Raw genomic sequence first — 22,865 nt, forward strand, 5'->3', positions numbered from 1 at the left:
AAAATTATCATAACTAGCAATCCAAGATTATACATCAAAATGAAACTTGAAATATTTTCAGCAAATTGTTAAAAACATCAACAAGACATTACATTATACAATCTAATGATACACAAGAACATGTTCAATGTTTATTGCAAACATTCAAAATTGTTTCATACATGACTATTATACTTCATAATAGAGTGTGCAAATTTTTGCTAATTCATTTTCATTCTACCTTAGAAAAATCAAAATTGCAATTATAAGTGCATATAACTTAAATTAGTGACTTACACTAGAGATATCTTCACATTTCATAATAAACAAGCATTACTCATTTGAATGCTAAAACAACAATTACTTTAGCAAGGTTTTGCATCAGATCTCATCAACTCGCCATCGGAAAATCCCAAGAAACGTCACAGTAACATCTTATTACTTTAGCTGACATAATTTATTAGCATCATATTAGAAGAATGAATGATTATTCAACCTAGCTACTGATTTACTGGATCAAAGGTTCAACCGTAATTCAATCGGAATAACTGAATTATAATAAAATATAAATAAATACACAAAATATAATTATATTCTAATATAAACCTAAAAATCTCATCCAAATTAAAAATTCTACATCAACCAAAATTTTATATAATCTCATCCAAGTCCCCACAAGTCAAATAACAAAAGAAATATCCAAACAAGATTAATAAGTAAGCAGCAATTAGTATGCAAATAAATAATAGCTAGAACAATAAGTAGGCAGCAAGAACAATAACAGCTAGGCAAATAAATTTAGTGACTACATAGCAAAAAATTTAATAACACCTAACAAAAAATTAGCAAAAGTATTATTAGCAAGAACTGAATAATTATTAGCAAAAAAATTTAACAAATCAACAAAAACAATGACAGCAACAGTAATAATCACTAACAAATCAACAAGAACCATAACAGCAATAACTATGAGAACTAAATAATTATTAGCAAAAAATTAAAGTAATCAAGAACAATAACAGCAAATAAATTCAATAACTACAAGTACTGAATATCTATGCAATAACAACATAACAACTAACAAGAAGAATCAGCAACAAGAAAAACAACTAACAGAGGCTGAAAATGATGGCCGACGAGAGGCAGAAGACGATGACAAGGCGACGTCAGAGCTCGCAGGGTGACAGACAAAGGAACTCGCAGCTTCAAGCTCTAAGAGAGGAAGGGGACGCACCGTCGGAGAGGGCAAAAAGGGGGTAGGGTTTTTTATTAAAAAAGATAAAAACAAGATGGAATAGGGAGAGGAATGAGGGCAACCTATCTGGACGATGGAGGAGAGACCCAATCCCGGCGACAAAGAGAGCGGCAGCAGCAGATCTTCCAACGGTGGTGGAGACAAAGGGAGCAATCCCATTTGAGGCAACGAAACACGATATAGGTGACTTGATGCAGACTTTGGAGGAGAATGGAGGTGGGTAGCGCTGGCGGAGGGTGGCCAGAGGGGCTAACGGAGGTAGTTGCAGGGGGAGAGAGAAGAGAGAGGAGAATGGGGGAGATATAAGAGTGTTCTCGAAAGTGAGGGGAGAGGGCCGCACATTTTTAATTTAGATCAGGTTTACCGTCTGATTTAATGCATTGTATATGACCAAAACACAGTGTTCCATCAATTAAGTTTTATCGGTAGATAAATCCGACGGTCATCTTGACGCCAATTTTTCTTGTTTTCCCTCCAAATATTACCAGCAAATTTACCATCAAAAAATATAATCTAACGGTAACTTTTTACCCCACGAATTTATTGTCGAATCCGTTGATAAACCCATCGCTAATATCCGACGCTAAATCCGATGGTAAATCCGACGGTATTCAGCATTTTTCTTGTAGTGACTGGTCCCGTTCTTAGGTTCGCTAAGCCCTCTTTCAATTTGCTTCAGTTTTCTTTTTGGTTTCACTTTTCAATATGGTTCAGATTAATCTTTTTCTTCTTGATTTGGGTTCAATTTATTCTTTTGTTTTGTTTTTGTTCTTGCCAAGAACATAGGACAAAAGGGGAAGAAGCAAAATCCAGTCCAGCAAGATGCACTGGTACCGCTGTGAAGACCTACAGTTGCAACGCGCTGCACCTCCATTCTGGATCTTTCTTATCTGGTACATATATTCTTCGTTGCTTTTGCCTTTACTTTCTCAATTTAGGGCAGAATAAGCTTTTTTCAATTTGGATTCATTTTGAAGTGTTATGCATTGTTGGAAATAACATCATGGATTCTGTATTATCAATTCTTTGTTTTGGGTACTTATGGATTTTATTATTTTAACTTCCTTTGAATTCATGCACATGATTAAGGGAAGAGAAAGAAAAAAAATACGTAAAAGAAAACAAAACAGAGCCAAAAAAATAGAACTAAAAAAAATGGATGAAACATGTTAAGGAAGTTAAGCTAAAAGAAGTTAGTTTGTGAATTAGATGGGTTCAAGAACCATTCTTGAGTTTTATGTTGGTATACAAAGCCATTGTTGAAAGAATATTACTATTATTATTATTATTATTGCTAGAATAAAATAATGAAATTAGATATTCGTTTTAACCAACCTTTGAGAAAAGGATTTTGCTAATAAACCAATTATAAGCATAGTACAATGACTGAAGTTACTAGCACCACTGAATTTTTTCATGCTCTTCCAAAATAAGAATCTAAGGGCAGAAACGTTTAACAACCAAGCATCAATTCTTTCAAATGTTAGAGATCTAAAAAATATACTCTGATCTATCGCGGCCTCGCCCTTGTCATTGGTTCGTTTTTTCACATTGCTCTCACTTTATTGTTAATGATTAAATTTTGATTATGTAAATATGAGTTTTAGGATAATAAATGAGGATAAGAAATTGAGTATACTTAAATGTTAAGATTTGTTTTCTTGGTTGATGATGGTATAGGCTTGGGTTGCTGAATTTGATTTCTAGGATTTGGAACCTGAAAATTTTATAATCAAACTATACTAGAGGTATATTTTGGACTAATTAGTATTTTGTAACTTGAAACAGTTGGGAGACAAGATCTAAGGGACTAAACACTTTATTTTCTTCTTAGTTATTTTTGCTCATTACATAGGTTTTTCTAGAGACATTTCTTACATGTATCGTTTGCCAAGCAAGATTCTCTTGCAGCCAAGATTTTTCTAGTTTTAATTTTTCCTTATGTAATTATGGTATAAAGATATAAATATATATACCCCATTTAGTAAAACTGTTTAAAGAAATGTTGTCTTTTATCATTACTTCAATATTTTTCAGATAACATGGATTAACTAAAAGACACGCATAGAATTTAGATACTTTATAAATTAAGTGCATTAATTTTGTATTTTGAAGTAGGTTTTGTTGTTGATTATTTGATTAATAGAAATTATTGAAAAAATTTTCTTATCCTAAAATTTTGTAGTTGATGTGATGAATATGGTTGTTTATTACTTGATTAGTGAGAAAGTTAAACTCAGCAAGACTATTAATTTAGCTTCAGTACTCTTCTTTTCTTTGTCTGCACTTTCTCTCCTTCATATAGATTGTAATGGACTTATATCATGTTTAAGATTGTAGCCTGTTTGTAGACTTCAAGAATAAAAATATGACTTAGAATTCAAGTTGTTCTTCAATCTCTTTTCCTTCTTTCCACCCAATTTTTCATTGTGAATAGGAAAGAGTTATTGTTAGTCTATGATTACTTATGTTTATTAGAAATTGTTAAATAGGTTTCCATCAGGTGGTTTTTTGAAAATGTTTGATTAAAGTGATATAACTTCTTCATTTGGGTTTTTTATACATGAGACTTGTGTGTCCTTTTATGTACTCAACAACAATATTGTTGGCAGGATATTTTGTTGGGCCTGTGCCGCTGAATGTGAAATTTTCAATGATAGTTAGTTAAAAGTTTGCTTGCTCAAATGCCCTCCATACTTTTTTTTCTGTACTTATATATTGATTGACATATACACTCAACATCTTAATCGGTGTGCCATGTTTGTGCACTTTTTAATTCAATCTTGTTAAAATATTGATATACGCTTAATTACTTTCCTATATTTTCTAATATATTGGGTGCATTTTTTATATTAGGAATTTAAGATGCTCAGGAAAGCTCGTTTCACAAAAAAATCAAGATTAGAAACACCATGTTAGTAGCCAACAGGAGCTCCTGCATCTTCATCATCCCATCATGATAACTGTCTAATTTTCCTGTCTAGTTATTGTGGTGTCCCTGCAGTGGCATCTTTCTGCCAATTCCGTCCGCTCCGGAGCGAACCAAGACTTGATACACAGACTTGCATCAATGGTGTACAAAGTACAAACTTCAGAATCAGGCAATGAAGACTTGGACCCAGAGGCAAACGAGGTAGATTCATTTGAACAACACATTAACAACCTATTTGTTGCTTCTGATGCTGAAAGACGCAAAGAATGCAAGATTACTGAGTTTTGAAATGTTGATGTCATCGGTAACAAATCTTGAACCTCTATATATTCAAAATGATTATACTCTATTATTTTTATTTTTCTCGCATCTTGGCCACAACGACTGCATAAATAAGGTTTTATTTTTTATAGATTCGAATGGCATAATCAAGCAAGCAAGGTTAAGTGTGAGAGAAGCTATGGAGTAGCCTAATAATGGTAGAAAGATCATATTGAGGTTCAACAGAGAACTGCAACCAATTGAAAATGGAATTGGTCTATTGAGTGGCGTTCTTGGATTGCTAGGTGATGATTATAATAAATTTTTTATCTGTAATAAAAGTTGAAAAAAGGTGTCTGGCAAAGACATGGTTTATAATGATTGAATAAAGGTAAAAATTCATAGCATTGTTGAATTAAATCAATTCTTTCCTTTAACAATTACTAATAACTTGAACTTATCGTTGCAAAAAATATTCTACTTTGATGAAGATAAAGGTGGAAGTATCAAGAGTACAATTTTGAAAAGTATAGGAAAGTCTTGGAAAGATACAAGGAATGGATTGTATCATGATTATTACAAATCAACGAGGACGTTTGGGGAGGGGAATGAAGCATGCCTTATAAGAGTGTGGATACCTCTCCCTAGCATGATGCATTTTGACGAGTGAGTGTGGGGGCTTCGGCTATCATCTCTATCGTCAAAGGCAAAACCGTGAGGTCTTGTGTGCCAAAGCGGACAATATCGTGCTAATAGGTGGTATGGACTATTACAGATGGACATAGAAAAAATAGAAATTAGAATTCGATGTTATTTTATTTGAAGTATATATTTTTTAAGTTGACTATGCAACTTTATTGATTAGAGAAATACTTTATTGATAGTAATATAAATATATTAGTTTATTTCGCAGTTAAATTTTCGTGAGTTATGGCCCTCAATTTAGATTTATAGAGAAAATTGATAAGATTTTAAAATTAAAAAATAACCCCAAAAAAATATTCCCAGAATATTTAAAGAAAAACAAATTAATATATTCAATTTAAAAAAATAGCAGTAACAAATAGTGGCAATTTATAACTGACAAAAATAAATTTAAAAAATTGTGCGGGTTTTAATATAGCGGTAGTTAGTAACCGCCGAAAATAAAATTCTACAAAAATTTGCTGCACCAAATAGCACCGATTAGTGACCATCGCAAAAAAAAAAAGGAAATTGTGTTTAGGCATAAAGCAGCAGTTCATAACCGACGTAAATCAATTCAACACAAAATATCTGAATAGCGGTAGTTATACCAACGGTTGTTAGAAACTGCTGCAAAAACCAATTCCCGCGCTCTAAAGGACAGTGGTTTTTAAACCGCTGATATTCTGTTTAGCGGCGGTTGTTTAAAACCGCCACTAAATGCAAAAAAAAATGTCCCTAGTATCCGCTTCTCGTGTAGTGCACACTCATGTAATTGATTGAACTAACTAATACAATCATCTCTTTCACTCTCGTATTGATTTTGAACTCAACTCTTTGATTTTATATCTAATCTCAAGCTCTCTAGTGTGCAATCTGATAGCTTTCAATAAGGACCATAGCCACTCATCATAAAACCCCATAGATTGCATAGATTTTTTTTAGAGAATATGGGCCTATAAATATAGCATATTACAAGAAGAAATTAAAAAAAAATAAAAAAAATCTGTAAAGATCACATTAATGTCTTCATTTGTTCATCAACTAATTTTGCGAAATTGCAAAATAGCATACTACAAAAATTTGGAGTATATGGAATCAAACGTGTGAAAAAATTATTTTACAATCCCTGCTATTCTCGAGACAAATTTTATGAAGTATGATTCTTTTGTGACGGGAAATAATAAAGATTTACAAATTTTGTTTCATTGTCATAAAAATTTTCTGAGATGAGAGTGACTAATTGTATGCCAAGTTTGAGGTTATGGTAGCAAGCTCTAGAGGATCAACTCTAAATCCTCAATCTGTTATGGGAAGAGCTTCTAATTTTAGGCCTGTGGTTGCACCGGATGCAGCATTGATGGCATGCATCTCCCTCTTTTGTAGCTGATATAAATCACATAACCATGGTGCTTATGATATGGGAGATAATTGCATGTTTGGTGGGCTTGCGATTGCAATGGTAGCTTATCTTCATATGATCACAACATCTGTAGAGGCCAGAGAACCAGATCCGATAGAAGATTCATTACGGGAGGATGATGAGGAGCCTACCATGATAGGTTTGTGATAGCAAAAAGAATTTAACGAGCGTTCTAGTTAGACAAGAGAGTCCCTCAAGTTCTAAATCCAGCAATATCCATTGCATTTTTTGACTTTGAATCTAGAGGTCATGCACAACAAGGATTTTCGAGTCCAAGTGGGTTTCAAATTGGACAATCTTTTCAAAGTAAAGAGGAATATGTGCTTAGTTTTAAGAGTTATAACATTCATCCCAGGGTTGAGTACCGTATTTTGGAGTTACATCACATTAAATACCATGAAAAGTACGTAGAATTTAGAAATGGTTGCAATTGGTTGATTTAGATCACCCATCGACAAAAAAAAGTAATTGAGAGGTTAGAAGATATAATGGATCATACACATGCTTGGCAAACTAAAGTGTTAAGTGATCGTAGGCAGTTTGATTATCATGTTATGTGTGCATTCATTATTCTAATGGTCAATGCTCATGCAGTTATGTCAATAACGGTGCTGCAAAATATAAAACAGTGTCAAATTATGGATTTAGATCAAATTATAGAAAGATTTAGTTAACAAAATAAAAGTTAGTAGCACATATTTCTGGAGATAGTGAGGAGCCATACAACGAATTGTCAAGAAGGGTAGCAGACGTGTAGATAACTATGCTAAAAAATATTACAGTACTAAAGACTTTTTCATTTAAAATTAGGAAGACCAAGTGAACGAATCATCAATTTATGTTTACCATATTTTTTGTTATTCTCACTTTATGTCCAAATTTTTAGCATTGCAAGTCACTGATTAGTATTATTGCACAAAATCATGTTTGATGAGATGGCGGTATGGTGCCACATTTTTGACTACCTTTTAGTGAGATCGGAATAAAAATAGTTTAAAAGAATCGGAAATAAAAAAGTTTACAGAAAACAATAAAAATTTATTACTACTATAAAAGATAAAAGACTCTAATACCATGTTAAATTAAAGTTGGTAATACCAAGAGCATAAGGAAACAAAAAAATGAAACTAAACATTCTCGTTGCAGACATATATAGCTTTAACATTCTTAATAGGAGTATTTGCCTCCCTTAAATAATGGACCTAGAAAACGTGAAGGATTAGCCGCCACTCCTCGCCAACAAAATGTTGCATTACATAATATAAAGAATTCCCACCCAATTTTTTTGTATAAATATAAATAAATAAAAGTCCACTCTTTCTAATTTTTGTCTAAATATAAATGAACAAAAGTCCACTCTTTCCAGTTGTTTTTAAATTTGTTTTTTCTCAACATATGAACTTTGAGTTTGTTACAATGTCGTCTTAATTAATTTCTCTCTAAGACATAGAGCTCTATGCTACTCCATCCAATGCATGTTATAACTTAAGCTTGTGGCAGAGGAAATTCTAGCCATCTATACTTGGCATAAATATCTTGGCTTTGTATGGCTGTGATGATAACTTTAGATTTTTCGAACTGAAGTTGTAGAATATAGGGGTGTGCATGGGTCGGGTAAAACCGGATTTAATGTGATTTAGACTTGACTCGAAATATATACTGGGTCTATTTATTAGACCCGAACCCAACTATAGACCCGATGAAACCTATACACTTTCGGGCTACGATTATACCGGGTGAAAACTGGGCCGTTAACATTACATTATCTTGATACCTTCTTATAAGCTAGCATGTGAAAATATCTAAATTTCCAAGGCTCAAACTATTATTTGACATGGTAAAATTCACTTAGAAAAATATAATAAGAACCAACTCTTCTCTAAAATTAAAGTATAACCATAATCAATACTAATATTGTACAATAACACCAATATTTAAATTAATACAAATAACACAATATTATGTATTAGTCTAAAATCTTATGCATTTTAAACATAAAACATTAACTTATAGTCTTATAATAACTAATAACACAAAATATTAAAGTTTACAATACTTAAATTCTACATAAGAATAGCCATCATCCATCATTAATAACACAAAATATTAATTGTGTATGATGATCGGGTCACCGGGTTGACTTCGGGTGACTCGAGCCATGGTCCGAACTCGACCCAAAATAATGACCGGGTCTATTTTTAAGACCCTTACCCGACCCTAAACCCGATAAAATTATACCAAATTAGTCTCTAAAATGCTCGAAACCGAGCCGAATCTTCGGATTGTGCCGGATCATCCACACCCTAGTAGAATATGCAATATAATGTGTTTGGTTAGTTTATTTTAATTCTTGAACTATAGTGAGTTGAGTAAAGATATAATTTTTTCCTCGAGATTCCAAACAAGATGTAGTCCATGAATTTTAGATAATATTTTATTTTAATGTCTAGCTATGCTTCATTTAATTAACATTTTATAAGAAATAGTTACGTTGTTCAAGATATTAATAATTTGTTTTAAAATCATTATTTTATAAAAGAATGAATATTATCTAACTAAACCATTGACTTAAAATTGTACCCAATATTAAATCCAAAAACATACATGAAAAATGGTTAACCATATATATAAGCTTTTCATTTTAATTTTTTTTCCCTTTTGGTAGGTGAGAGCACCTTTGTTAAGAGAATAATTTATGTTTAGACCACAATTATTTTCCCTTATAAATCCCTCACATACACCTTCTCTTTCCACTCCATTCAACTCATACATTGTTGTTGAAGCCATTAACACTTAATTAGTAGTTTAGTTTGCATCTTTCTTCTCATTATTCCCAACCACCACCAAAACCAAAACCATGACCACCACACATTTCTTCTTGTTCATCACCATTCTCCTCCACTCATGCCACTCTCTCACCGGAGCCGATGATTTTGTTCGCTCCATCGACTGGAGCCTCCTCGGCCTCAACAAAGAAGAGAAGGTTTCACACCTCAAATTCTATTGGCATGACATTGTAAGTGGCAAAAACCCTACTTCAATTGAAGTTATTGGAGCCACAAATAAGATTAACACTACCACTTTTTTCGGTTTGACTCGTATGCTGGACAACCCTTTGACCTTGGGGCCTAACTTGAGCTCCAAGCTTGTTGGGAGGGCTCAAGGGTTTTATTCCTCGACGAGTCAAACCGAAGCTGACCTTCTTATGGCCATGAACTTTGCTTTTATTGATGGAAAATATAATGGGAGCTCCATTACCGTCTTGGGGAGAAACCCTATTTTCAACAAGGTAAGAGAGATGCCTGTGATTGGTGGAAGTGGATTCTTTAGGTTTGCTAGGGGTTATGTTCAGCTGAACACTTATTCGGTGAATCTCAAGACTAATGATGCTATTGTCGAGTACAATGTTTATGTCATTCATTATTGAATTGTGCTTTATTTAATTCGATGTATTTTGTGGGAGATTGATGTTACATTTTCATTGTTTGCTTATTGGAAAAGCACAATCGCTTGATTCACGTGTAAATTTTACATTACCTAAATAACATGTAAGTGATCCTACCTTTTTAAAATAATATGTAAATTATTTTCTTTAACGTATCATATTTTAATTATAGGTATTTATTTATTTTAAATTTTTAGTAGAATTTGTTGGATGATTAATTTATCTAATAAAATAAAACATCAGAAATTGATTTTGAATTATTAAAATTTGTTAAAAAATTTAACAAAATATTTAAAAAATAATGTTATATATTACTCTTTTATTTTTACACAAAATCTCTTATTTCTAACAAAAATTAAATAAGAATTCAGACTTTTATAAAAAATAATTACAAATTAACTACATTAATTTTTAAAAAATAAGATATAAAGTATTTCAATTTTTTTTCATATAATTCGAAATCAAATTGTATAGAATAAATTTCTAAATTTAAAGATCTACTTGACGATAAGCTTTTTAAATTAAAAATTTTTACGGTGACACTAATTTGTGTTTTTATTTTTAATTTGTCACATCAATATTTTAATTTAAAATTTAGTTAATATAAGAAAATTTTTAAATTAATATTTTAATAAATATATAATAAATATATTAAAAATAAACATCAAATTAAAATATGACACATTAGAGAGGGTAACTTATATATTACATTAGAGAGAATAGAGTAACATTCCTCTAATAATTATGTATTTTTATGGTATCAAATAAATTCTAATAAATCTATATATGATTACATCAAATCATATTTTACATTTATTTATACATAAGAGGATATGACCCTAGCAATTTGTGAAATTTGCATTGGTTTCTCGTTTTTTTTTTTCGAGTCCATTGGAGCATTTATTTCAGGTGGTGTGGGAAATTGTATTCATGAACTAACTATTGTCCTTTTCTCATACTTTTTCTTTATTTAGTTAAGGTTTGTTAATTTGGCTGCTATAATAATTAGGCAACGCATTACTTAAAAATTGGATAAATTATCCCCTTTTATACATTTTGGCTTTTGCGTGATAGATTTAGTGATTGCAAATAACGTAAACACATAAAACAAGTTTCCTTCTATGTTTTATTGAATTAATTAGAATATCATGTTTGAATAAATAATCAATTTGATTCATCATTTCATTCTCGTCAGAATAATGTTTTAGAAATACTTACGTTACGTATATAATTATATAATACATTTATGGTCTTTGCTTACATACCCATATAATAAAAATGTAAACAGTATTTAAATTAAAATAATATATAAATTATATTTTCTATGTCAGTAATTAAATTTTTTTAATGTATATTATATCAATATTTTTATTAATCCACTCTTATATTTTAATAGAAATAAAAAAATTTTATTTAATTTTACAAAAAATTTTAAATATTTTTTTATATTAGAAAAAACTATCCTAATCTTTTTAGTTTAGTCATAATTCAATTAACTTTAATTTTATATTTTTAAATTTAAAATAATTTAAAAATTAAAACAAAAATATATATAAAAAATAAAAAATAAAAAAAGTTTTTGATATTGTCTAAGTAAGGAAGAAGAAAAAAAAAGTGTCTTCATCTCCTCTCTGTTTTTCTTTCTTTAAAACTCTCTTCGTCTTGGCTCCATTTTACTCTTCTTTCTCTCAAACTCTGTTCGTCTTATCTCTAGTCATAAAGAAGAAGATAAATAAAAGTTTGTTCAAATCGTCTCCCCTCTACGCTTATTTGTTACTAACAAAAAAGAAGAACCCAATTCCTCCACGACCTCCCTGTCGATTTTCTGTTCCTCCACGACCTCTCCTTGTATACGCTCAGCAACCCGTTGGAAGAGTTCTTGCTGGTTGCCGAAGCCTCTACCGGCTAGAACCTCAATTTCTTCTGCTTCAACAAAGATGACGTCCAAGCTAGCCCTACTTCACTAGCTAGGTTTCTAGGGTCAACCCTCACCTGCGTGATGGTTCAAAGTTGTTCCTGTTGTATTCAATAAGATTCCTTAAATTGCTCTTTTATCTCTCTCTCTTTTTCGAACTAATTGAGTAATGATATGTAGTCAAAACATTATAGACAATAAATAAAAACAAATAATTAATAATATTTTACCTTCTTATGGCCATGAACTTTGCTTTTGTTGATGGAAAGTACAATAAGAGCACCATCACCATCTTGGGGAGGAACCCTATTTTCAATAAGGCTAGAGAGTTGCCTATGATTGGTGAAAGTGGACTCTTTGGGTGTGTGTGATTGGAGAAATTATAAATAATTCCTAAAAATTTTAAAATGAAAATATCATATTCCTATATTTGGTTCAAAGTTTGAAAAGCTTATTCTTAAGTAAATTTGATTCCACGAATCAGAATACCATCATTTCAATTTCCACCTTCTTTTTGAGTATCTTTGATTTTCATGAGAATGAAATTTTTATAATAAAATAATACTTGAACCACACACCCCCTCAAAGTTTGTTAGAGGCTATGCTAAGCTAAAGACTTGGATAGAATTCATTTTTGTAATTTTAGATAAAATGATAAAAAAATTTATTTTGGTTAGAGGTCACAACTAACAATATTAATTATCTTTTAACCATAGTTAAATTATTTATTATATTGAGTTAGATTTTAATAAAGTTAATTTTTTAAATTCTAAGATATAACAATAGGTACTGTGATATTCCTAGAAAGTTAATTTATTATATTAAGGGTATCAAACAAACTGGCCGACCCATTTAAATTCATCCGTTCAAGATGGTGTAATATTTCTAAAATTTTAGAATTATTTTGTTAATGAAAATAGGACAAATTGACCATCTCGCAATTTTGTTAACTTCTAACTATTTTTAGAAGAGAATTTAGCTATCCTATGTTTCTATGTTTTAAGGATACATTTTTATTGTACAATAATTAAAAAAAAAACTAATGTATTCAATACATTAAAAATTAAAAAATATATATTTTTCAATCATTTTTAATAAAATAGTTCCTTTTATACTATTATTTTAGAAAATATTTTTGTTAGGTTTACTGTTTCGAAGGTTTTTGGTCAGTGCCAGATTCTCTCCAATTTCATTTTATTGTATGTTAGTTTACGTTTTTCTATATTTTTTTTATAAAATTAAGTTCAATTGATTTAATGGTTAATTCATTAATTTTTTTAAGTGTTGAGAACTTGATTGACCAATAACAAATTTTTAAATAAATTTTCGTTCTGTGACAGAATACTGTGAAAAACTAAAAAGATTTACATTTGTTGTTTTTGTTTTTGGTTTAATCTGAATGGAGCGAATATTTTTGGAGAAAGAGGAATAAAATCCATGGGTTATTTTTGGAGGATGGGTCTTGGGCCACGGAGACTACGACTCTAGAAATGGCGGCAAATTCTTTCTTTCAAAAGCTCTTTTCTACAAGGGAGGATATTGACCTGGACGCCATGGGGCCTTTTCCTTGTCCGTCTCTTAGTACTGAGGCTTGTCAAAAGTTAGTGGAACCGGTGACGTCTGAAGAGGTTAAAAGAGCTGTGATGACCATGAGTTCGTTTAAAGCCCCAGGGCCAGATGGATTTCAAGCAATTTTCTACAAAGAGTTCTGGGACTCTCTTAGCAACGATGTGTGTGGACTGGTCAAGCGAGCTTTTGAGGGTGAGCCAATGAATGCGGCTATTTTCGATACTCTAATTGTTCTAATTCCTAAAGTGGAAGTTCCCTCTTCCTTACGGGAGTTTCGGCCTATTAGCTTATGTAATGTAATTTATAAAATTGTCACAAAGGTTCTAGTTAACAGGTTCAGACCTTTCCTGTCGGAGATCATTGGTCCTTTGCAAGGAGGGTTCATTCCAGGAAGAGGAACCACAGAGAATATTATCATTGCTCAGGAGATTATGCACTTCATGAGGAACACCAAGTCTCGAAAAGGGACCATGGCATTCAAGATTGATTTGGAAAAAGCTTATGACAGGGTAGACTGGCGTTTTTTGGAAGCTACTTTGGTCCGGTTTGGGTTTCCAAAGGCTACCATTAATCTTATATTGAATTGTGTGACTTCCTCTTCATTGGCAGTTTTGTGGAATGGGAACAGGCTCCAAAATTTCAATCCAAAGAGAGGGTTGAGGCAAGGAGATCCTATGTCTCCTTATCTATTTGTACTCTGTATGGAAATGCTTGCTTGCTTTATCTCTCATAGAGTTTCCCAAGGTTTGTGGAACCCAGTTGCGGTTTCTAGGAACGGACCACGACTCTCTCATTTGATGTTTGCAGATGATCTTTTGCTTTTCTGTCAGGCATCAAAAGCTCAAGTAATAGAGGTCATGCATTGTTTGGACTTGTTTTCTAGAGCGTCAGGTTTAAAGGTAAATCTTCATAAGTCAAAGGCCCAGTGTTCCAAGAGGGTGTCGGAGAGGAGAAAAGAGGTTCTCTCAGGGGTCTCTAACATCCGTTTCTGCAATGATTTGGGTAAATATCTGGGAATTAACATCGGTCATGCCAGAGCTTCCAGGAAGACGGCTCAGGAGGTTATTGAAAAAATTTCGAGAAAGCTCTCCAGTTGGAAAGGACGCCTACTAAATAAGGCAGGGAGGCTTTGTCTTGTTAAATCGGTTATGACCTCTATCCCAGTTTATGAAATGCAAATTTCTCTTCTCCCGAAGTATGCATGTAATAAAATTGATTCCTTAATGAGACAGTTCTTGTGGAAAGGCCAAGCGACTGGAAAAGGGCTGCCTCTGGTCAGGTGGGAGGTCGCCATAACTCCTAAAAAGGCAGGAGGATTGGGTATTAGGGATACTTCCTGTGCTAACATGGCGCTTTTGGGAAAGTTGGTATGGGATTGTCTAAACAATAGTGAGAAGTTATGGGTGCAGGTTTTGAAGCATAAATATCTCAGGAATCAATCTGGTATGAACGGAAACAGTAGAAATTCTTCATCGGCTACCTGGAAGAACATTGTTAGTGCCTATGAGCATCTCAAGGAAGGGCTTCATTGGAATATTGGAGATGTCCACAAATCAGTTTGGTATGATGAGTGGACTCCTTTTGGTAAACTTTGCAACCTTGTTCCTTATGTACATATTTCTGAATCAGATTTCATGGTGGCTGACTTGTGGAAAGGGGTGTCTTGGGAGGTTGATAGTCTTACCACGCCTATTCCGCATGAGATTAAGCAGTTTATTTGTGGTCTGAGATATCCTAGTTCGACTGAGTTGGAGCCACAGTGGGAGTGGTGGCCTGCAGCATCAAAAAAGTATAGTGCAAGGGAGGGTTACAGATGGTTATTAAAGAAAGCATTAAATTGGAATGCCAATAGTAATTGGAACTGGTTGTGGAACACAAACATTCCAGAGAAGTTCAAATTTACTATGTGGCTTGGCTTACATGATGCTCTACCAACTGAGACCTTTCGATTCAAGCGGCATTTAGCTTCTTCAGATATGTGTAAGAGATGTAACAAGGCGCAGGAGACTATGGAGCATTGCCTTAGAGACTGTGAACGATCAAAGGCAATTTGGTATATGTTGGATCCTAGTATCCTGGACTCGACGACTGGTACTGCTCTTGAAGAGTGGTTTCGGAAGGCCTTGGCTAACAATGAGGCGTCCTTTGGTGCAGGACTTTGGTGGGTATGGAGACATAGGTGCAATGACATATTCAATACTGACAACCCTTGGACAGACCACAAGGTTGTTGCCTTGGCCAGAATTACCGCCAAGGACTTACAGGTTTACAGGAATCGAAGCAATGCCTTTAGGTCTCTCCGAAATTGCCTGTGTTGGGAACCACCGGTAGGTAATAGTTTTAAAGTTAATTGTGATGCAAGCTTGTATATGGATTCAAATTTAGCGGGATTTGGGTGTATTATTAGAGATTCTAAGGGAGATTGGATCTCGGGCTGCTCTGGAAGCATTCCCCCTTGGTCTATAATCAGATGTGAATTATTTGCTGCTTGGAGGGGGCTGGTTTTAGCTTGGGATTGCGGTTTGAGGGATATTATATGTGAAACGGATTGCCTTGACATTCTGCCCATCATGCATGAGCTTACAAGTGGGTATTCATCTGAAGTAACAGATTTGGTTCACAAGATTCAGGAGCTTTTATCTCGTCCTTGGCTTGTTCACGTTGAATGGGTGTCCCGAGAAGCAAATAGAGCTGCGGATTGGATGGCTAAATATAGTGCCAAGAATAACTCTAATCATGTTATTTGGTCTGAGCCTTGTGTTGATCTTCAACGAATCATCCGCTCGGATTTAGGATAGTTTTTGCTTTGTTTCTTTCCTTGTTTAGACACCAAAAAATCTGAATGGAGCGAATTGAGTCGCAGTAAGTATCATCCCTTTAGACACGGGCTTAGTGCTATTTCTCTCTTTGAGCCCGAGAAGGCTTTGGGCTGGATATTTGTTTTCTCATTTGAACAAATGTTGCATCCCATCCCCACCTCTCAAAGAAAAATGTGTCACATTGTAAACCCAAAAAAAATGTGTCACATTGCAGATTGTACTCTTTTTTTCTGTACTCTGTTAGGGTCGGGCGCTAAGGGGTCGGGTATGGGGTGTTTTCTGTTCTGGTTGTTCTTCCGGGTCAGAGCTCTGGCCCATGGATCATGACAAAAAAAAAGAACATTTATATTTAGATAAGAAAAAATTCTAAGCATTGAATTTAATAACTAATAAGTGTATCTTATTGTGTTTAAACTTATTTATGTTAGTACTGATTTTTTTTTGGTCTAAGATAGGTAACTTTATTAAAATAAAGAATGGTCCAAACTCAGACAACAGACAAAGAAAAAATTGGAATAGTTTTACCATACACTAAATAAGAAAAATGGCTATCACTAGCAATTATTAACAATTGGGGAAATATTAGGGCGTCTTCTTCCTTTCATCAACCATTGTCTGCGTTAGCTTCAAGTTGAGAGATGGTGATCAACGAGATCATTCAAACACCAATTCATTTTTTGTCTTCCAAAATTGTCAGAGTAAGTTGACTCTCTAATACTGATATTTGCATTCGTCTCTTTTAAATTAAAAATTTGTGTTTATATAAGTAAATTATCAAAATAGTACGCTAATAAAAAGTAAACCCAAAAGATATTTAATGATAAATAAATTTTAGAAAAATTTAAAAAAATGATAAAAAAATTAGATATTAATTATATATATTAAAAAAATTTAAAAATCATATTTTTATATAATTTTTTGCAAGCATTATTAAAAAAAATAAGATTTTTCATTCTTAAAATTTAGTAATTTTATATCAAATAATTTTTTAAAAAATTATTTTTATTGTGAATGACCTTTTTTAAAAAAAATAAAAAAATTAAAAATCAAAATTTACTTCGAATTTTTTATGCATCTTCTAAATATTTATTCAAATATTATCACAAAAATTCGTATCGAATAGATAAGTCATTTGCTAAATATAAAAGTTTTTTTGTCACTTATAAAAAATATAATATTTATTAATTATTTTTTTCATATTTTTAAATCACTCAAATGCTATTTTGTTAATAATATCTTTTAATAATTTTTTGTCAATATTAAATTCTTTAGATATCAAATTGGTAGTTAACTTAATTATTTTACCAATTTTATATATTATACCATATATTTGTATTATATGTATACTAAAATCAGTTATTAATATAAAATATATATTAAAAATAAATTAAAATAACATATATATTTATACATAAATAAATATATAATGATTGATTCTAATTAACTTTAATTTACAAATATCATTTTTTAATACCATATATAGTCATGTAATATATTATCATTATTTCTCTAAATATCGTCGTATATATCATTTCTAAACCCTAACCATTAGGTGTGTGTTTAGATTGTGGTTGGTTAAACTGGAATTTGAATAAAAGTGATTTTATAAAATTGATTTTGGATAGAAGTAAGTTTGTGTCAACATGATTTATGTTTGGCAACTCTATAGTAAAATTGATTTTGATAAAATAAATATTGTTTGGATAATATTAGTTAAAATCATTTTTAAATAGATAATTACTAAAAAGGACATGACATTAAATTATAATGTTATTTTTTTATATATTTAATTTTTTATATTTTTTTCTTATATGTTTTTATATAGTATATTTTTAGTATTCTTAATACTCTTTTTTGGTACGCTATAATTTTTTACTATTATTATTATTTATGGTTAATTTTTTTGTTTAATTTATTTTATCTAATAGGATCAATAAATTATATTATAAAAAGATAATAATAAATATAATGCATAAAAATTACCATTATAAAAATATGTAATGTCAAATAAAAAATTAGTAAAAAATATAAACATAAATAATAGAAAAAAAAGAGTTCATGTAAAGAAAAATAATAAAAATTCTATAAATAATACGATAATATGTATAAAGGATAAAGTTGGTAAAAGAAAAAAAGGTTAAATGTCAATGGCTAAAAGCCAGTTAGTACAACGTAGATAAGAGCTAGAAATTCTTACTTCTTGTAAACATGATTTTGTAACCAAAATCACTTATGCGTTTATAGATAGAAAAATTAGCCAAACCAAAAATTAAAGCGTTCAAAAAACTATAACGTACTTTTTCTCTTTCAACGTAGTTACCAAACACATCCTAGATGGATCAGCTTTTGATCACTATTCTTGATGATGAGTGATGAGTACGAGGCCCTTTCCCAAATGCGGTTTTTCTGGCGGTACTACACACATTATTATGAACTATTAAGGCTATTGCAGAAATATGCAGAATGTGGTACAAGATGATGAAATGAGTAACAAAAATGGGATATGATTCAAATTTCAAAATGTTATATATGACTCACACCTAATACAATCATTCATGGTGTTCTATCTTCACTCAACACTCGAGAGAGAGAGATGTTGAAGGCAGAGATGGCAGGTCGTTTACAACTTGTTAGTAGATATCATGGAATTGGCAACTCTCAAGTTTTCTTTGGTTTTTTTTTTTGGTTCTCTGTGATCAAGATTTACTTTTTTTAACCATATATACATCGATTTCGTTAGGAACTAATTAGGAGGTAACCAACTAGAATCAACTAATTAAAATACAAGAGATTTGTTATAAAAAAAAATTTTTTTTATTATTTTAATTTTTTAAATTTTAAAATTAAAACTATAAAAAATTGGCTTGAGTTGGTTTAAATTGAAGTTAGTTCCCTAAATTTTTATATGAGGAGTGCTAGGAGACTAGTAATTTTTGTGTTTGTAACCATCAATTGACTATCAATCATGTTTTTAATGATGCGAGATTACATCAATTGACCATCTAATAGTGAGAGATCACTCACTTTTCTTTTGATGGTTAAGTGTTGGCCACAAAATACAAAAGTTGCTGGTCCCCTAGACTTTCTCTTTTTATATATACATAAATGAATGTTAGAGGGGCAGTTTTTTATATCAACAATTAACCAACAATATTTAAAAGTAGTATAGACTAAAAATATGTTGGATTATAAATTAATATAAAAAAATATATAAATAATTAATTTTTAATACGTTTTTCACACGTAAAATCTCTTTTTTAATTTTGTGTAAACTTTTTGCATAAGTTTTTTTAATTTATCTTATTTTTTTATAATAAAAATCAAACTTTAAATTTTTCGATTATAAAAATTCATAGAAAAAAAATACCTGAACGACTATTATATGTCGAAACAATACACCCAAATAAAGTTTCGACTTCATGTACCATAAACTTGTTTTTTTAGTTTTTTTTTTAACTATATATAAATTCTCGAGTATATGTTGGTTAGGAATTACCTACTAATTTTTAGTTTCATCTAAGTGTTAGCTAGAGGACTAATCATGAAATCTGCTATACATATATTATATTATCCTTAAATATCTAACTTGGAATATACCAACAAATTAGCTAATATATCATTATTATTATTATTATTATTATTATTATTATTATTATTATTATTATTATTATTATTATTATTATTATTATTATTATTATTATTATCATATACTCAACCTATATTTGAATTAGAGGCAGAACTAAATAAAATATTAGAAAAGATAAAAAATATTTATATAATAAACTAAGACTAAAATAAAATTTAAAAAAAAAATAAATTAAAATTTACATATAATTTACATATAAAAAATTAAAATTAGAGGGACTATCACCCCTTACCTACTACCTTCCGCCCCTGATTTGAATTAATCAACTTAACAATTTTGCTTTTTGCCACCAAAATCATCAAATGACAATATTTTTGTGGTGATATATATCTTGAAATATATAGTGTGCTGTACAAATATGTAACATTAAATAAGAACTAAACAAGAGCTAATAAAGCCTCTAGAGTTTTCGTGAAAAGTGAGGACCATTACGTACAATGAGTTTTACTGCTTCTATGTTGTTCATAATTCATATGTAATAATAGTACTATATTTGTGCAATGATGCTTAATATTTTTATTTTTATGTTACGCTGCATGTGCCATTAGTCACTAGATAAGGATAATACATACAGTACAGAAATGATTGAATATGTAGCATTCCATTCAAGTAGTGTTTACAGGGTTACTATATATAATTATTAATTGTAACGACCCTTGATTTCTATGATAGTGACAAGTGTGTTGCACGTTGCTCCATGTATAACGCTTTTGATTTTGTTTCATGATTTTGCTGTGAAAATTTGCTCAAATCTGCCGCTCCTATGGAGAAAATTGTGTTGCTAGAAACTGTTGCTAATATAGTGCTATAGGTGCTACATATGGAGGAAAGACAAGAGGGCATACCTTATGGCATTTAATTCGTGCGTAGCTCAGAATGATGATAGTAGAAATCACGAGATAATTCTCAGTTACGTTTTTAAATTTATATACAAATTTTAATTTAGTCTTTTAAAATTTTAATTATCTCTAGCTGATTTTTAAGGCTAATTTTTTTTGCATATGATGCTTAGTTTGGTGTAATGCGGGTTTATAGAGTTCAGAGATGTTTAACAAGTGTGTGACGGCGGTTAGTTGACGGACGAAAATCGAACGGTCCAATTTTTTGTAGGGGTGAGGGGACACAAATCGGACCGTCCGATTTGTGGGAAGTGTTGCTTCGTGCATGGAAGTCGGACCATGCGATTTGTAGCATGCGTATGTTGGTGTTTTAGGCCCCAGCAAATCGGACCAACCGATTTTAAGGATGAATTCAAAAAAAAAAAAAAACCAAAATCGAACCAGCGATTTCTGGGTTTCAAAACTTTTTGGCGAGCTGTTTAGTAATCGGACCGTCCGATTTTTTAGTTCTAAAAATATCGAATGATCATGCATGCGGTCGGATGGTCCGATTTGAGTGTCATATATATATATATATCCAATTTTTTTCTCTACAGATCTCTTTTTCTTCTTTCTTTGTAGATCACTTCTTCTTTATTATTATGGATGATAGAGTAAGATTAAAAGTGTATTATCATGGCCAAATTTTATTACAAACATCAGAAGGAGTGAAATTTGTGTGTGAAAATCCATTAGATATTATTATTCCATTCACACTGTCATTTGAAGAATTAAAAGGTATCATTTGTGAGAAGATAGATTCTCAAACAACTAGGAGAGTGTCGTGTATTCTGTACAGATATCCTATATCTGTCTTTGGTGGGTTCGTGCAATTTCAAACGAAATACGTGACAGACGAAGCGAGCATGCAAGAAATGTTTTCAGTGTATCTTGAAAGTCGGTCGCGAATATCGTTTATCGAACTGTATATCGAGTTCGAGCAATCTGCAGCGGACCGAGATATTGAATTGGAAGATTACAACAGTGATAGTGAAGAAGAGTTCGAAAGTAACTACGAGGTCGTTGATCCGGGTGTAGACGAAGATCAAGCTGACGAGGCTATGGTGACAGATGTGGCGGATGTGGCAAATGCACTAGCAAATCAGCAGCCGTTTGTGGAGCCGAGTTTCATGCGGTCGTTGGATTTGGAGGCCATGCATGCACTGGAGTTTCCTCAATATGTAAATGCAGGTGCGCCATTAATTTAAATTAAGATTTGTGAAAGTATGATTTGTACATGGGTTTTGAGTTTAGGAGAAATAGTTAAGACAATGGTAATTAGCAAAATATAGCATGTAATTAGTAATTCTTTAACGTTGAATTATGAAGTGTACATGTAGGCTGAGAAATGTACTGTTTTTCGTCCGTGTTGAAAAAAGGAGACCGGACCGGTTCGACCGGTTGATCGGATCGGTTGGTTAGACCGAACCGACTGATTCGATCGGACCGACTGGTTAGACCGGACCGCTCGATTTGTTCGGACCGGTCCGTTCGACCAGACAGGGCATTAACTTATTAGATTATTATTGCTGACAACTGTAAAATTTGTGATGTGATTGCAGTAGAGCTTCCCCTTCTGCCGAATGGTGAATTTACTGTGGGAATAGAATTCAGTTCTAGGGAGGCAGTAATTAAGGCGATGAAAGATTATACAATCCGCATAGGTGTAAATTATCGGGTGCATGAGTCAGAACCCACGACATTCTATGCTAAATGCACCCAGTATGGTGCAGGATGTGATTGGCTGATCAAGGTGAGCAAAATGTCCAGAAAATTCTGTTGGGAGATAAGGAGGTACAATGGTAGTCACACCTGTACTAGGGCCACCATTTCTCAAGATCATTCGAAGCTGGATTCCAACACAGTTGCAGAAGCAATAAAGCCATTGGTAGAAGTTGACCCGTCTATAAGGGTGAAATCAGTGATTGCGGAAGTACAGTCAAAGTTTAACTACACCATTAGTTATCGCAAAGCATGGTTGGCAAAATAGAAGGCAGTGGAGTCAATTTTCGGAGGGTGGGAAGCTTCGTATGAAGCCTTGCCGATATGGTTTGAGGCC

General features: G+C 32.0%; 1 protein-coding gene across 1 annotated transcript; it reads left to right on the forward strand.

The window, feature by feature from the left end:
- The first annotated feature begins 9,269 nt into the window (after positions 1–9,269).
- LOC112720039 (dirigent protein 19) lies at positions 9,270–10,130 on the forward strand. Its single transcript, XM_025770844.3, has one exon. It carries the CDS (start codon positions 9,392–9,394, stop codon positions 9,959–9,961), a length of 570 nt encoding a protein of 189 aa, XP_025626629.1. The 5' UTR covers positions 9,270–9,391; the 3' UTR covers positions 9,962–10,130.
- The last annotated feature ends 12,735 nt before the right edge of the window (positions 10,131–22,865 follow it).

The sequence above is a fragment of the Arachis hypogaea genome, chromosome 2, assembly GCF_003086295.3.
Source record: "Arachis hypogaea cultivar Tifrunner chromosome 2, arahy.Tifrunner.gnm2.J5K5, whole genome shotgun sequence".
NCBI classification, from domain to species: Eukaryota; Viridiplantae; Streptophyta; class Magnoliopsida; order Fabales; family Fabaceae; genus Arachis; species Arachis hypogaea.

What these genes read in the sequence shown, in the direction of transcription:
- LOC112720039 (XM_025770844.3), top strand. Translation starts at nt 9,392, where the DNA reads ATGACCACCACACATTTCTTCTTGTTCATCACCATTCTCCTCCACTCA.